Below are 17,612 nucleotides of genomic sequence, written 5' to 3'. Positions count from 1 at the left end.
GATAGGGAGTTTCTGTAATGTGGCGCCAGGTGTATAAAGGGGGAACCCCTCTCATAATAATTTATAAAAAATAAAGTTACATACAGTCAGGCATAGATTAACACTTGAAGTGCTACTAAAAATATTTGTACACAATTTGAAATCACACAATTTACCAGTGAAATACTGTAATTTATAGATTAATTATGCTATAACTCCTTTTTACTGATACTTATGCTTAAATTAACCCAGTGGCACTCATATTCTGGTTTATTTCAAGAAAAACATTTTGGCTAGTGGAAATTCTAATTGGCTGGTAACTTTAATTGGCTGGTGATGGGAGTGAATGAGAAAATGACCAAATATTGATGGTTAAGACTGAATAATAACATCACTGGCTTCAAACGACCAAAAAATTTAGCCGGCGACTAAATAAATCCCCCCCAAATTTAGGGATGCACGATATGGATTTTTAGAGCCGATACGATAACCGATAAATATATTCTTCTTGGCCGATAACCGATACGATATAACCGATATTAATTTCATTTTTTTTATGATTTTTTTTTTTAAATAAGTTCTTAACCTGTAGTTTATCCACACCTGGGGGTAAGAAAGGCTAGCCTAAGATGTAGCCCTAGTGAGCAATGATGGAAGATGTAATATTCCAAACAAACCTGACATCTCTATTGTGAACACAAAAAAGAATACTTCTGACTTTTCAAAAGTTCGTTTTATTTTCAACTCAATAGCATTTGGTTCAGTAATGCAACAGCAGCACTGACACCTAGTGGCTGTGAAATTAAATTAAATGCTGAGTGTCACACTCACAACACAAGGAGCAGAACATGGCTGCAGAAATGCCCTGTTAGGTAGGATTTTAGTTTGGCTTTCATAGAACATTTTGCACAATAAGTCAAATAAATAAAATGCACTGACGTTATGTCACATTAAACATACCAACATCAATATTAATAAACTACATTTTTTAACCAAAATAAAGTGCATCCCTCAAGGCTTTATAGAACAAATCCTATATAGAGACTTTGCTGTAAGAAAGAAAAGAGTCAGTGCATGAGGTAGGTTTCTCTATACTTTAGCTTCATAGAACATAAAGCCTCAAAACATTTTGCACAAGACAACAAATTATTGAAATAAAGTAAAGTGCATCCCCAAGGCTCTATAACAAAAGACTATAGACTAATAAAGAAAATGGTTGAGGTACAGGACAACTATACATTCATTTTTCAACTCCACCGTACATTTTCTTTGCTCTTGTATTTGCAAACCTCCTCGACTGTTGGAGGCCTGAACAGTGCTACACGCCACAAATGTTATGATTCTATCAGTCACCTTAATTCATTCACTCTCTCACACACACACACACACACACACACACACACACACACACACACACACACACACACACACACTAGCTGCTCATGTGGGAAATTCTATTTTTACCATCAGGCTGGGCGAGGCTCTGCTATAGAGCACACAAAGTAGGGAAACTATAACAAGAGAGGGAGGGAGAGAGGGAGAGGGAGAGGGAGAGGGAGAGGGAGAGGGAGAGGGGAGGGCTGTCAGGGAACAAAGCGGAAGTGTCCCTGCCTCTGTAAATGACCTGCAAGTTAAAGGAAGAACAGAACACAAACGCTTTCTCTCCAGCTACAGAGTAAACGCAGGTGTAAACTGGGTCAAGTGCATATTTGAGATTTTTCTTTCTTTTTTCCACAGCAGTTTTATGCTTTACTGTATGCTATGCTTGCTGTAGCTATGCTACTTTGAAAGCATCAGGGGGAGATTTTTCTTGATAAAAAGAAGCATTTCTGCCTTCTCACATCTGATTCTGTTTCTTTTTTCGTCAACTACATGGGCAGCAGCAGAAAACAAACGTTCACTGTCGATGCTAGTGCAAGGAGCTGACAGGTAGTCACGTGCAAGCTGGGCCAGGGTTGGGAAACGGGACTTGTTGCTTCGCCAGTAATCCATCGGGTTCGTAGTCGTGGAGATCGGCTCTGACAGATATCCTTGTAGCTGAAATGAGAATAATAAAATCACATTACCATCATGTTCTGGTGTATTTATTTTGCTACAAGTTGAAAGCTTTGTTTTATTGTTCTGTTGTTATCTAAAATTAAATAAATTACCTCCACATCTGTTTGGCTGCTTGCCTGCCCTGCTTCAGCGTTTTCCTCGAGGATTTCACGGTACATCTCCAGCAAGGAATTGTTGTTGTTGCCGTCTGGCCTGGTCTTCTTTGCTTGTGGCTCTGCCGGCTGGTCAGCTGCATGTTCCCTGATGCTGTCCATCGCTTCACGCAACATCTCTGTGGCTTGCCGTTTGGTGGCAATGTTGAAGAAGCAGCTCTTATATCTGGGGTCCAAGATTGTTGCCAGATAATAAAGGGGCTCTGCATAGATGTCAGTGAAGCGCCTTTCCACCTCTTCTAACAGGGTCTTCTTGGATGTTTTAATTCCCTGGTCTGTTGGCCTGGTCTTGTTTAACAGACGTGTTAAAGCTTCCACGGCGGGGATCACCTCTGCTGCTGTGGCTGTAGCTAAGCTAATACTTCTAGTCACCTCTTCAAATGGCTCGAGAATGGTCAACATGTTTTCAATTAGCGTCCATTGGTACGGGCTTAGAGATGCAGGTAGTTGATAATCTGCTCCATATGCTCCCAGCACTCGCTTCTGCTCCACCAAACTCTTCAGCATATAGAACGTGCTATTCCATCGCGTGGCTACGTCTTGTTGGAGCCGTGCTTCTTTCCCCTGCCCCAGCAGCTGTGTCTGTAAAGCATGCAGACGGGAATAGGCCAACTGGGAGTGTTTAAAATGGCCTACCATCTTCCTCCCGATTGCAACACAGTCTGATATACTTCTTTGACTCAGTACAGCATCATGTACGGCAAGCTGTAAAGTGTGTGCCATACACCCCAAACTTGGAACCCCAAAGTCATTCATAGCCTTGGCCATATTGCGTGCATTGTCCCTGAGCACGACATGCACTCTCTCCTTTGCTATCCTCCACTGCTCAAACATCCCTGCATAAGCTTCGCAGATCACTTCTGCTGAATGGGAACCGTGGCACTCCTGTGCATGCAACACTGTCTTTTGCATGTTGAAGTCTTCATCCAGCCACTGAGCTGTCAAACTGAGCATACTCATTGGACTAACGTCAGAAGTCCATATGTCTGTAGTGAAACTGATTTTGCTTACGTTGTTATCGATCAGACTATGAACGTGTGAGGCGATCTCGTCATACAGGGCTGGCAGACAAGTGTCTGAAAAGTAGCATCTGCTTCGGATGGTATAGCGCGGCTCCACATGTGCCATTAGCCGACGAAATCCTGTGTCTTCTACCAGGGAAAATGGCTGGTCATCGAGGGCCATCATTTCCGCGATTTTCTTGGTAATTGCTTTAGCCTTTGGGCTGTCGTTAGCAAACTTCTTACCGTTTTCAAACGCTTGTTGTATGGGCACTAAAGTTGCGGCACTCGCTTGTTTATTCTTACTGCGGCTAGCTGCTAGCTCGCTAGCTGCTGCTTTTGCTGCTGCCTTAGCTGCGCTCGCTGCTTCATATTCCTTCCACACGTCTTCACTGCCATGGCGAGTTTTCAGGTGATGTATGAGATTAGTTGTGTTGAAACTCGTAGGCTTCTTCCCTCCTCTCGGAATCTTTCCAGAACACTTATTACAGATTGCAATTGTAGCGTCTTGCTCTGAAACTGTGAAATGCATCCATACGGGCGCAGCCATTTTCTCTGTCTACTGCTTGAGGCGACAGTGACGTCACTAGCGCGCGACAGCAATACTCCGCTTCCAACGTAAACAAAGCCAAATTGGCACGTTACATTATCGGATCTTTTTTATCGGAAAAATGCCATTATCGGAATAAATAATAATAAGGCACAATGGCCATATCGGCCGATAATTTATCCGTCCGATAATTATCGTGCATCCCTACCCAAAGTCTATAAATCCCCCCAAAATCTAATAATCCCCCCTATCTGAAGAACCTAAGGGGGGAATTCCTCCCCTATTTTGCAAAATGAATTTCTCGCCCTGGGTACGCACCATTCAGAACGCCAGAGCCCCTTCCACTACCATGGTTTATGCAGCAAAATGGGCTGCGTTCCAAGCCTGGTGTGAGGGAAAGGGAGTGGAACCCACATCGTGTCCCCTCCCCACTATCCTCTCATATTTACAGTCCCTGGTGGACAGAAATCTGGCTGCAGAAACCATAAAAGGTTATGCAGCATAAATGTTGTCATGCCATGAAGGTTTTGGTGATAGAAGAGTTTTCTCCCATAACCTTCTAAGGGAGATTCTTGAGAGGTTTGAGATGCAGCAGACCTGTCGTGCGCTCACTGGCCCCCCAGTGGGACCTGACCTTGGTACTGTGCGCCCTTGGTACTGCGCGCCCTCAGAGAGCCTCCTTTTGAGCCGATAGACAAAATATGGCTCAAAATGCTCTTATTAAAAACGGCCCTCTTATTGGCTCTCACTTCAGCCAAAAGAGTGAGTGACTTGTTGCTCTGTCAGTGGCACCATCGTGTCTGTCTATCAGAGCAGATGAAGGATGAGCACCATCGTGTCTGTCTATCAGAGCAGATGAAGGATCAGCACCATCATGTCTGTCTATCAGAGCAGATGGAGGATCAGCACCATCGTGTCTGTCTATCAGAGCAGATGAAGGATCAGCACCATCGTGTCTGTCTATCAGAGCAGATGGAGGATCAGCACCATCGTGTCTGTCTATCAGAGCAGATGGAGGATCAGCACCATCATGTCTGTCTATCAGAGCAGATGGAGGATCAGCACCATCATGTCTGTCTATCAGAGCAGATGGAGGATCAGCACCATCATGTCTGTCTATCAGAGCAGATGGAGGATCAGCACCATCGTGTCCGTCTATCAGAGCAGATGGAGGATCAGCACCATCATGTCTGTCTATCAGAGCAGATGAAGGATCAGCACCATCATGTCTGTCTATCAGAGCAGATGGAGGATCAGCCACCGTGTTGCCAAATCCCTCCTTTATCTCCAAGTCTCTATATAGCTCCTTCAGATCAAGAACTATCTACTTAGAGGCTTTCTGTCCTCCTCCTCACAGAGACCCCTCTGAGGTGGTGGCACACTGCCTGTGCCCAATACGCACTCTGACACAATATGTTTTACGCACGTCACAAACCAGGTGGAGACAACAGCTGTTTGTCCACTAAAGAGTCCAGTCACCAGGGGCCGCCCTATCCACACAGCAGCTCTCCCATTGGTTTTGAGATGCTATCACAGAGGCCTATATGGCGACAGGAACCGAGCCCCCACAGGGCATCAGGGCACATTCCACCAGAGCCATGGCCTCCTCCATGGCCCTGTTGAGGGTTATGTCTGTGGCAGACATCTGTGCAGCGGCTTCATGGGCCTCAGCTGGTCCCTTCATCTGCTTTTACCTGAGAGATGTCTCAGAGAGCTCTCTGACCCACTCAGTACTGGGAGCACAAGAAAGAAGGTAATACCTCTTTCTATAATTCTACATGCACTAAATAGTGCAAACCCTAAAGCAAGACAAATGGTGGAGTTTTCTTAACAGGGGTCTTCTTCCTCTAAGAGGAACTTCCCCTGTCCCTCCTCCTTAAAGAGCATGGGGCAGGTTAGAGACCCCAATCAGTCAATGTGTAGGTGAATTATGGAGGAACTCGATTTTCACATTAAGACACTTACATATTCACTACAGTGACTTCTGGGGTCGTTTTACTTTTTGAACTTTTATTTTGACATCTTGGATCCCAAAACTCTGACGTCACAGTGGGGAGTCGCCAGGCATGCTCGTCTGTCCCTCTGTCTGTCGTCACTTAGGTCAGGGCTGTCAGTCACACACTATGGATGCTAACGCCGGTTTTCAGGAGGAAGAGGAGGTAGCAAATGTTTATGCACATGCATGTGATGGTCCTCAGCCTAATTTTGACAGTGAAAGAGAGCAGGAACAGCCCACAACGGACCGCGGAGAGAGAGTTGTGGAGAAGCCTGAAAGCAAGCAGCGGAGGCGGGCCGAGGTGCGGTCTGTAATTCGACGCACACACACACACACAAGCGAGCGGAGGCGGGCCGAGGTGCGGACTGTAATTCGGCACACACACACACACACACACACACACACACACGCACACCGAGTGAGAGTGAGAGAGAGAGAGAGAGAGAGAGAGAGAGAGAGAGAGAGAGAGAGAGAGATAGAGAGAGGGGGACTGACGGAGGGCCCCTCCACTCGCTCTTTCCCCTCCCTCCCTCCCGGAGCGAGTGAGAGAGACGAGAAAGAGAGAGATAGAGAGCGTGTCACCGCGCAGACAGGTACACAAACACACACACACACACACACACCGAGTGAGAGAGAGAGAGAGAGCGAGAGAGAGAGAGAGAGAGAGAGAGAGATAGAAAGAGAGTGTCACGCAGACAGGCAGCAGCAGCAGAGTGGAGCTGACAGCTTGTTATCTGCATGCAGTAACCTGGCGACACCCGACCCAAAACTCACTGACAACGACTTACTACAGGCAGCTACTGACTAAATGACTAACTATATACTAAAAACTAACTAGTGATTAACCTACCAACTGACCGACCGACTAACTGGCTGACTGATTGACTTTGACTAGCATACGTACCTGACCTGACTATCTGTCCTGAAATGCGACTGATTTGACCACGGAATTGACGACAGTGGGAGGGGAGAGGGAGACACGCACGCGGGAGCCACTCCCCACTGTGACATGGTGCTGCTCGTTCTGTGTTTGTCTGTCTTCTCTATGTGTTTTTCTGAGAGTACAAGCCTGAAGTATGAAAGGATTGAGCTTCTAAGGATACGCTCTGGGATGCCAAGCTTTAAACCCCAGTTACTCCACTCTTCGACGGACTTTGTTAAACAAACAGAGCTGGGCCCACACATCAAGCCTGTGCCCAGGAGACGCGGAAGAAGAGCAGGCGCTCTCGTGCGTTACAGGAGGCGCAGACACCGCTCCCCACTGCCGAGCATTATACTATCCAATGTGCGATCCTTAACTAACAAACTAGACGAACTAGCCATGTTAACATCAACGCGGAAGGACTACGCAGATTGCTCCGCCATGGTTTTCAGCGAGACGTGGCTCCACTCCGGCATTCCCGACTCTGCGCTACAACTAGACGGCTTTTCCTTCCACCGTGCAGATCGCACCATAGAGTCGGGGAAACAACGAGGCGGGGGTCTCGGCTGCTACGTCAACCTAAGGTGGTGTACCGACACAAAAACAATGCACCAATCATGTTCGCCTGAGCTAGAGCTACTCGCCATCCAATGTAGACCTTTCTACCTGCCAAGGGAAACTGCCTCCGTCCTCCTTGTAGCAGTATATATTCCCCCGCAAGCCGAGGCTAAATCGGCATCGCAGCAACTGGCTGCACGGATCACTGACTTGGAGAATGCGCACCCGGACTCCATCATTCTGGCGATGGGTGATTTCAACCACGTTAACCTGCGGAAGGCGGCACCCAGGTACAAAAAACAAATACACGTTGCTACCAGGGGTGAAAAAACACTTGATCAATGTTACTGTACAATCCCCCAGGCGTTTCATGCCGTGGTGCGCGCCCCCCTCGGCCAATCCGACCACAACACGGTCTTTCTTCTCCCCCAGCACCGCCAGCAGCTAAAGACTGTTAAACAGACTGCTAGGCCTGTGCGGCGCTTCTCCCCTGAGGCTGCTGACGAGCTAAGATATTATATGGAAACCACTGACTTTGACATTTTTAAAGAAGCATGTGATGGGTTGGACGAATACACTGACACTCTTTCCTCCTATATCAATTTCTCTCAGGAGATGTGTATTCCATCAGATGTGGTGACTGTGTATGGCAATAATAAGCCATGGTTTAGCAAAGAGGTTAAAAGCCTCTGGGTTAGGAAGAACCAGGCCTTCAAAAGTGGAGACAATGATCTCTATAAATCTGCCAGATATGAATTCGAACAGGCAGCAAAATCAGCTAAGGCTAAATACAGAGAGAGCCTGGAGGATAAACTGAAATCTGGGGACATTAGAGGGGTCTGGCAGGGTCTGCACACCATCACTGGGTCTAAGAAAAAACCTAAAGTCCAGGATGAGGATCCCCTACTCCCTGACAAATTAAATGCATTTTACTGCCGCTTTGATGTTCAGTCAGGTGAACGCCCCAGAATAGCTGACAGCATGGGGCCTGTAACCCCTCCTTTCATAGTTGAGGAGCACCAGGTTAGAGCCCTACTATGTAAGCAACATGTCAGGAAAGCTGCAGGGCCAGACAATGTTTTTACCTTTACTTTGAAAAACTGTGCCGACCAACTTGCCCCCGTTCTTACTGACCTCTTTAACTGTTTTTTGTGCACACTTAAAATCCCGGCATTGTATAAATCTGCCACTGTCATTCCTGTGCCCAAAAAACCCAACCCTTCTTGCCTAAATGATTACAGGCCCATCGCGCTGACCCCTGTGATAATGAAGGTTTTTGAACGACTTGTATGCGACCACCTGTCTAGCATTGTAAAACTAGACAAACATCAGTTCGCCTACCAGCCTAACAGGTCTGTAGAGGATGCTGTGTCCATGTGCCTACACACCATCCTGCTACATCTAGAGGCCTCTGCCACTTACGCCAGAATTCTTTTTATTGATTTTAGTTCCGCGTTTAATACGATTGTGCCTTTTAAATTATTTGAAAAACTTAAACTGCTGGGTATTGATGACTCTCTGTGCCACCTGATCTTGGACTTTCTCTCAGACCGAGAACAGGTTGTTAAAATTGGCAACCTGCTCTCTAAGTCTCTGACCCTGAACACCGGGGCCCCCCAGGGCTGTGTTCTCTCCGCTTTCCTCTATCTTGTTTACACAAATGACTGCGTCTCCCACTCTGACTCTGTCCATTTCTTTAAATACGCTGACGACACAACAGTAGTGGGTCTAATCAAGAACGACGATGAATCAGCCTACAGAGCTGAAGTACACAGGCTTGTCGACTGGTGTAAAGAAAATGACCTGCTCCTAAACACTTCCAAAACAAAAGAAGTGATTGTAGATTTCCGGCGCGGTGAAGCAGTTCACCCTCCTCTGCTCATCAACGGCCAGCAGGTGGAGCGAGTGAACAGTTTTAAATTCCTTGGCACAACCATTTGTGAAAACTTAAAATGGGAGGCCAACACCGACCTCATTATCAGCAAGGCCCACCAGAGGCTCCACTCACTGCGACAGCTCAGGAAGTTTGGAGTGTCCAAGGAGGGGAAGCTCAGCTTTTATAGAGCCACTGTTGAGAGTGTCCTCACTTTCTCAGTGTCTGTGTGGCACGGCAACACAAGCGAGCACGACAAGGCTCGGCTAGAGAGAATAGTACGCACGGCGTCAAAGATCATCGGCTGCGACCTTCCTTCTGTGGCCTCCCTATACGCCACACGCATCAAGCGCAAGGGAGAGAAGGTGATGCGAGACCCCTCGCACCCCGCTTACTCCTTCTTCAAGCCCCTCCCCTCTGGTAGGAGGCTTCAGAGCATTAGGTGTAGGACTTCTCGCTTCAAAAACAGTACATATCCCGAGGCTGTCCGTCACCTCAACTCTACCTCAAGAGCACAGGCACTTTGTGCTAGAAGGATCAACACCAGCTAGGCTTTTTTTGCACTTTATCACTAAAAAGCACTTTAAAAAATAGTTTAGCACTTTCCCTTTTTTTAAATACTTTTTAAGCACTTTACCGAGCATTATTTTAGCTTTTTGTGGCACTGCGGCAGTGCCACAGTGCCTTGTTTTTGTATGTATGGAACTCTCTGCATCTATGTCTCCTGTGATTCTATGTGATTCTATGTGAGCACTTCTGCACCAAGACAATTTCCAATCAACCATGTGTTGAAATGGCAAATAAAGTTCTATTCTATTCTATTCTATTCTATTCTGACGTAGCAGGCTTTTTCTTGTCAGATTAAAAGTCTGTTATTTCCTTCTGAAAAAGGAAGGTGTTTTTCTCCATTTTTTTTTTCAAACTTTTTTTTTTTTTTTTTTAATGCTGCATTATCTTTTCAAATGGACATAGGGACAAGGTTAAGTATACATTTAGCAAAGGAATTACCCTGCTCCATGCTCTTTAAGGAAAGGTTATTAGGGCACAACATGCTTGCCTGGGTACCTTCTCCAGGAGACTATTTCTCTCCCTTTCCTCCCGAGTTTCCTGTAGAGAGCAAATGGTGCTTCATGGACATGAAAGGATAGGCTAGAATCTGATTCTCCCTATTATGTCTTAACCCTAGAACACTAACGTGATTTAAAGTCACACCATCACTAACGTCGGGTGTATTTCACCCGATGCAATATACCCCATAAAACATACTTCTCATCAAAATATCTTAAAGTACAACAATACATGGCAAATTGAGGTACTCTTCTTTTGTTTTTAAATGTGAAATATCACAAAAAACACAAAAAAGTTTATTATGGGGGACACTATAAAAAATATGTCAAATTCGGGAAAAATGAGGTAATGGTTACAAAAAAATCCCCCCCCCCCCCCCCCCCCCAAAAAAAAGGAGCTCCCAACTTCTCCTTCGGTCCACCCATTCATGGGACTTGTGTGGTGAAAAAAAAAAAAAGTCACCACAATACCATTAACCCTAACCCGAAGATATTTTACCCTCTATCACTAACGTCGGGTGAAAATCACCCGAACACGTAGCCGGTAGAAAAAACCATGAATGGGAGCAGGGAAACAAACCTACATTCAATGACGTCAGTGAGCATCCTGAAGGTACCTAAGGACCCGCCCACCTCAGACAGCAGCAAGACAATGAAAATCACGTGAATTCAATTGTCCGGGTGAAAATCACCCGACGTTAGTGTTCTAGGGTTAAATGAGTTTTCCCCTTTGAAAACCACACCTGCTCCCCGGGCCCGGCCCGTGAGGATGCTAGGTGGTCCAAAGAGGAATACCCTGCCTGGTCACCCCAGCCTCTGAAAGGGCGGAGCCAATAAAATATAAACAAAGGTTTGAAAGTAAACCATAGATATTGGCGCAGCCCTTTCAGATCTGGGCACACTGCTCCACAGAATAGTGAAGAAAAAGGACTATTTTGGGAGCAGATCGATGTGCTCGCCTGCCTTATATACCCCACATGCTGCCCTCAAGGGGAGTGATGTGCAAGGGGGCGTGGCCATGGTTGGTGACAGCAAGTAGAAACAATCTTCAGTCATCGCTGACGTGAGGGATTACTATCCAACATGCACAGCCTCTGAAAGGGCTGCGTCAATATCTATAAACTATGGTTTACAATAAAACCTTTGTTCTGCTGCTGAGTTGGACAAAGGGAGCAGCATTATGTATTATCTTGAACACCATATGGATATTGGAATACATGATTGTATTTTCAAAATGTAACATTTTATATCGGGAGGTTATACGGCATTGGTGATGTTGTCGTGGTTTCTTGTCAAATATTTTCAGGGCTTGTTTATGAAGAGACTCAAGCAGCTTTAGGGATGTCTTATGACCAACATGTCATACAATAGGAGAAATGAGAAAAAATAATTGTGTTTAAAAAGATCTTGGATGCCACAGTAGTGAGCGAGTTTCTGATTTGTCTGAAATTGGCTAGATTATATTTCAGTGTTTGGCTCATCTTCCTTATATATTTTTTTTATTGATGAACATACAACACAAATGTGATGTTGTATGAATATGATGGACTGGATTCAGACCCCAGGAAGACTAGCTGGTGCCATTGACATGAGTTAATGGGGATCCTTACTGTGTGTGTGTGTGCGTGCGTGCGTGCGTGCGTGTGTGTGTGTGTGTGTGTGTGTGTGTGTGTGAATAAATAAATAAATACATACATACATACATAAATACTGTACATAAGTAAATAATAAATAAATAAATAAGATACCAGGACTAACCGAGCCTTCCTGCAGTTCCTCACAGCTGGGATCAGTCTCCACCGTCCCTCATCTGATGTGTTGTAGTCACTCAGGTCCAACACATCTAGAACCTCCTCTGACATCTGCAGCATGTAGGCCAGAGCTGAGCAGTGGATCTTAGAGAGTTCCTTATCTGGTCTGTTCCCTGACTTCATGAACTGTTGGATCTCCTGATGTACTGACTGGTCATTCATCTCCATCAAACAGTGGAAGATGTTGATGCTTCTGTCAGGAGAGCAATCATCAGTGTTCATCTCCTTCAGGTTGCTGATGGCTGTCTGGATGCATTTTGGTTTGAATTTTCTGGCCTGACACAGCAGGCCTCCTAAGAGTCTCTGGCTGGACTCCAGTGAGAGGCCATGAAGGAAGCGGACAAAGAGGTCCAAGTGGCCATTTTTACTCTGCAGGGCTTTGAGCATTGCTTTATCCAGGAAGACATGCAGGGATTGATTCCTTTTACCCCTGTACACGTCCCAGTCTTTTCCCAGGAATGTCTTCAGTACTTTCAGTTTCAGACTGAAATTTACAGCCCAGTTTGTGTAGCAGTGGAACAGGTAGACCGCAGCGAGAAATTCCTGAATGCTCAGATGAACAAAGCAGTAGACCGTCTTCTCGAAGTGCACACACTCTCTTTTGAAGATCTCTGTGCACACTCCTGAGAACACTGATGCCTCTCTGACATCAAGACCACACTCCTCCAGGTCTTCTTGGTAGAACATGAGGTTGCCTGTCTCCAGATGTTCAAACGCCAGTCTCCCCAGCTTCAGAAGAGCTTCGTTGTCAGTCTTCGTCAGCTCCTGTTGACTCCTCTCACGTCTCTCATTATACTTCTGCTTCTTCCTCTGTGTCTGAACCAGCAGGAAGTGTGAGTACATCTCAGTCAGGGTCTTGGGCAGCTCTTCTCTCTGGTCTGTAGTCAACATGTGCTCCAGAACTGTAGCAGTGATCAAGCAGAAGACTGGGATGTGGCACATGATGTGGAGGGTCCTGGATGCCTTGATGTGGGAGATGATTCTGCTGGCCTGCTCTTTATCACTGGATCTCCTCGTGAAGTACTCCTCCTTCTGGTCATCAGTGAACCCTTGTACCTCTGTCACCCTGTCAACACATGTAGGAGGGATCTGATTGGCTGCTGCGGGTCTGGAAGTTATCCAGAGGAGAGCCAAGGGAAGCAGATTCCCCTTGATGAGGTTTGTCAACAGCACATTTACTGATGATACCTGTGTGACGACAGACACAACCTTTGTGTTCTGGAAATCCATTGAAAGTCTGCTTTCATCCAGGCCGTCAAAGATGAACACAACTTTACAGACAGAGAGCTGCTCTGCTGTGACCGTCTGTAATGTTGGATGGAAAACATGGAGCAGCTTGAGAAGACTGTACTGCTCATCTTTGATCAAGTTCAGCTCCCTGAACGAAAGCGGAATCACAAGACTGACATCTCGATTTTCCAAACCCTCTGCCCAGTCCAGAGTGAACTTCTGCACTGAGAAGGTTTTTCCAATGCCAGCAATGCCCTGCGTCAGAACTACTCTGATTTTTATCTCTTTTTCTTTCTTTTCATTCTCTTGGCCAGGTAACCTTTCTTCATTGTCTTTCCCTTTCTTCTCTTTGTCAGGTAAGGGTTTAAAGATGTCGTGGCACTTGATCGGAGCTTGATGGAGGGTCTTCATCTTGGATGCTGTCTCCTGTTTGAGTGGAGCATCATGGAGGGTCTTCATCTTGGACACTGTCTCCAGCTGCCACACCTCATGTTGGGTATTAACATCTTCACTTTGTCCCACTGTGATGTAGAGCAGAGTGTAGATCCTGTTGAAGGAGGTTACAGTCCCTGCTTCAGCGCTTCCTGCTTCAGTTCCTTCTGTCACAAATCCACATCTCTTTATCAGAATGATCTTATGCTCATCTAAAACCACCTGCAGAGCACCGTCCACTGGAAGACATGAAGGAGTAAATAAGGGTTACTCAAATACTGTATAGTATCTGGTATTAATGTTGTGTGTGTGTGTGTGTGTGTGTGTGTGTGTGTGTGTGTTTGTGTGTTTGTGTGTGTGTGTGTGTGTGTGTGTGTGTGTGTGTGTGTGTGTGTGTGTGTATACATACACACACACACACACACAAACTGTGTATGTATATATGTTGCATGAGAAAGAACAATGTGTCTGTAGCAACACAATGAGTCCTGGTTGTAGAAATGGTGACAACAGTAGATACACTCCAAGTCTTACTTTGTACGATGCTGGTTTGACTGGATGTCTGCAGTCCAGGTCTTCGTCTGTCATCACTCGTCTTCCTCTCTCTGTGGAGGTGAAGGCAATTCATTATGACACATTAGAAGAGTTTATAAATGTAGTAAAACAACTAAAAAAGGTTTTAACTATCTTTTGTTGCTGCAAGCAGAGTATGGAATTAATGGAAACTATCAGTTGTGATGACATCTAGTGGACATAAATCACAAGTACAGGTTTGGGCAAGGAGGGCCACAGTCACATGGCCTGCAAAGCACTATGGGATATCGCCTGAGGTATTGCCACGTTCTGGCTTAGTGATTCAGTCTATCTTGTGAGCAGTGATGGAATATGTAGAGTACTAGGAAATAAGTGGCTCCAGCTACTTGCTGGGCCAAAAGAGAAGCGTCTTGTCTCTCTGTTCCTGCGTCTCTTCACAGAAAGACATGTAGCATCTTTGTTGCTAACTTGATGACACAAACATAAACCTGTCAAGTGCAGTCGATCACTGAGTACACAGATCATAGTGTGTACACTACATTACTGGTGGGTGGGATGAGACAATTTGATTGACACATGATGGACGTGCTATTGATTAACAGTAGTGTTAAAAGCTGCATCAAATTAAACAGGGTAGTGAAGCAGTATTTGATGAAAAGAAGCAGCTGCGTTTGGAAACACATTAACCTAAAATGCTGAAATTCCTTTTGAGTAAATAAATGTTGGCAAATATCGGTTATCGGCCATAACAGCAAAGTTGATATCGGTTATCGGTATCGGTCACAATTTTCATATTGATGCATCCCTAGTCTCGCTGGCCAGCCTCCCCTCCCTACCGTGAGAGGAGTCTGGCACCGCAGGTCTCCATAGCAACGTTTGTCCACAAACGTTGCTATTTTACAATTTTTTTGGAGATCGGGTTGGAGTAGAGCAGGGGAGGGTTTATCCCAGTTATCCCAGACTCCTCTCACGGTAGGGAGGAGAGGCTGGCCAGCGAGACTAATGCATCCCTAACTGGGTTGTTCAGCACACTCTACTCGGAGGCCTAATCACAGTATTTCTGAGCATTTCAAGACATTATTGGCTTGCTACACTTGTGGCTGTGAGCCAGTGTCGAAAAAGTGTGTAAAATCTAGCAGATAATGAGTACGTTTTGGACTTTTCTCATTTGGCTTCAAAACACAGTTTTTTATGGTGTAATTTTAATGACTTTTTGCTGTTATGTAACAAACACTTTCCCCACAAGCTGGTGCATCGACTCTACAATACAGAACTAAAGTTACGGCCACTTCCAGTTTAGACATACGAACAGATTTCATCTGCCATTAAATGCTTATACAAATAGTTTTACTTGGTCAAAGCACTCAGTTTTGTTCTGAGTGAAATGTTCTATGGTCTCTTGTGATTCCAATAATACAGATTTTACTCATGTAACTTTGCCGTCTTACTGCCACATTTTCAATGTTTTCAAGGTGCTGCTGAGCTACTGTGGCAGCAGTGAGGGGGTGCTACTGAGCTGCTGTGGCAGCAATGAGAGGGTGCTGCTGTGCTGCTGTGGCAGCAGTGAGGGGGCACTGCTGAGCTGCTGTGGCAGCAGTGAGGGGGTGCTGCTGAGCTGCTGTGGCAGCAGTGAGGGGGTGCTGCTGAGCGGCTGTGGCAGCAGTGAGGGGGTGCTGCTGAGCTGCTGTGGCAGCAGTGAGGGGGCGCTGCTGAGCTGCTGTGGCAGCAGTGAGGGGGCGCTGCTGAGCTGCTGTGGCAGCAGTGAGGGGGCGCTGCTGAGCTGCTGTGGCAGCAGTGAGGGGCTGAGCTGCTGAGCTGCTGTGGCAGCAGTGAGGGGGTCTTTTGTAAAGAACAAAGAAAACATTTAAATAACAAAAGCACCACTTTTACCTGCTGTGTACTGCAGCAATACAGCAGAAAAGTGGTCAAACTAATTGAGTAACACCTGCAGCTGAATCACTTAGTTTGACCAAGTAAAAATATTTTTATCAGCATTTGACAAAATGTCTATGGAAAAAGGAATGGAGGATGAAATCCCTTGGTTCACATCTATGGTTCATATACCTAAAGTGGGCTTGACTTTGGCTCTATTGAATCTGTCTCTTTCTTTCACTGCAGCAAACTTAGGTCTGTTCAGGGCTCTTAGTGTCGGGCAGTTCAAGTATTTTCCATGATTTATTCATTTAGACCAGTACCTCAAAATGAATTGAATTTTTCAAGTGTTTTGTCTTAGATTAAGCTGTCTTCATAACTTCTGTGCAACATCCTGTGTGCTTTACACATTAACTGTCATTAAGTGTAATACACCCTTTAGACCAGTAGAGGGCAGGGCATAATTTGTTATGTGAGGAAGTCAGTGTAATATGTGCATGGTCAGGTGCTGTATCAATTTAAATTACAGTAATTGTACTATTTTATCCTTCTATTTCTAAATGGGGACGTAGAGACATGCAAAGTGTTTTGTTTTAAACTGTTTTTTTTCCTATTTTCAGTGATGGAGAGTAGTGAACTACATGTAATTAAACTACCGTAGTAGTTTAACTACATTTTGCAGCAACCTGCTGGTAGTTCAACTACATTCATATTTGCATCATGATTTAAGTAGTTAAAGTACATTTCTTGGGCTCAGCCCACAGTAGACTAATGGAATCTGGGCTCAATGTGAGGTTGAGATTGTTTTTTGTTCATTTTTTATTGTTTTTCTCAGCTACATTCCATTGTTGGGCTGTTTATATGACTTTTCAATTTGTGGCTCCTTGTGAGGGCCTCTATTGCCTCACCTTTGTAGGCTGTATACTTGTTGATTGTATATAGTTCTCCCTGTCAGGTTGGGATTGTGATTCCTCCTACTACCTCTAGTCTGTGGGCATTGTTTTCAGCACTGCTCCCACTTGCAGTGCATTTACTGCATTCTGTGTGTCTCTCTTTTTTTGGGTACCCAATTTTTGTTTTTAAACTTTATTATGGACCTTCTTTACTTTATCCATCATGTATTGATGCCTTATTGTTCACAATGATTGTTGATGCAGGTTCTCTGTGAGACACAGGTGTGTCTGGGAGGTCTACTCACTGATGGCTGAGTGATGTCACTATATATATATATATATATATATATATATATATATATATATATATATATATATATATATATATATATATATATATATATATATATATATATATATATATATATATATTTATAAAACGGCTCTCTCAAATCAAGCAATCTGATTGGTTCACAGCCATTGTATAATTCCAGTAACCGAGTTCAATAACCCATGGCCATGGGTTATTGGTTGCCATGGCAACTCTCTTACTAAAAGGCAGCGCTGCGCTCGAGCCAAACAGCTTTCTCCTGATCTGCTGTATGGAGGGTCACTAGTCCTTACAATGAGTCATTATGGACGCATGATGGCGCAACTCTCTTACTAAAAGTACCTCAAAAACAA

At 45.0% G+C, this 17,612-nt stretch overlaps 1 protein-coding gene across 1 annotated transcript in view; it reads right to left on the bottom strand.

Moving 5' to 3' along the window:
• LOC310798121 (NLR family CARD domain-containing protein 3-like) overlaps positions 1 to 17,612 on the bottom strand; it is a gene marked incomplete at both ends in the record, with an annotated part of 221,013 nt that overhangs the window by 29,613 nt on the left and 173,788 nt on the right. Inside the window, 2 exons of the mRNA XM_083660610.1 lie at positions 11,915 to 13,868; positions 14,164 to 14,234. Of these exons, the coding sequence (XP_083516736.1) occupies positions 11,915 to 13,868; positions 14,164 to 14,234 (2,025 nt within the window). The remainder of the gene's footprint in view (positions 1 to 11,914; positions 13,869 to 14,163; positions 14,235 to 17,612) is intronic.

This window comes from Poromitra crassiceps, assembly GCF_964638095.1.
Source record: "Poromitra crassiceps genome assembly, chromosome: 2".
NCBI lineage: Eukaryota > Metazoa > Chordata > Actinopteri > Beryciformes > Melamphaidae > Poromitra > Poromitra crassiceps.
Note: the sequence above shows the minus strand (reverse complement) of the source record. Positions and strands in the feature narration are given on the sequence as shown.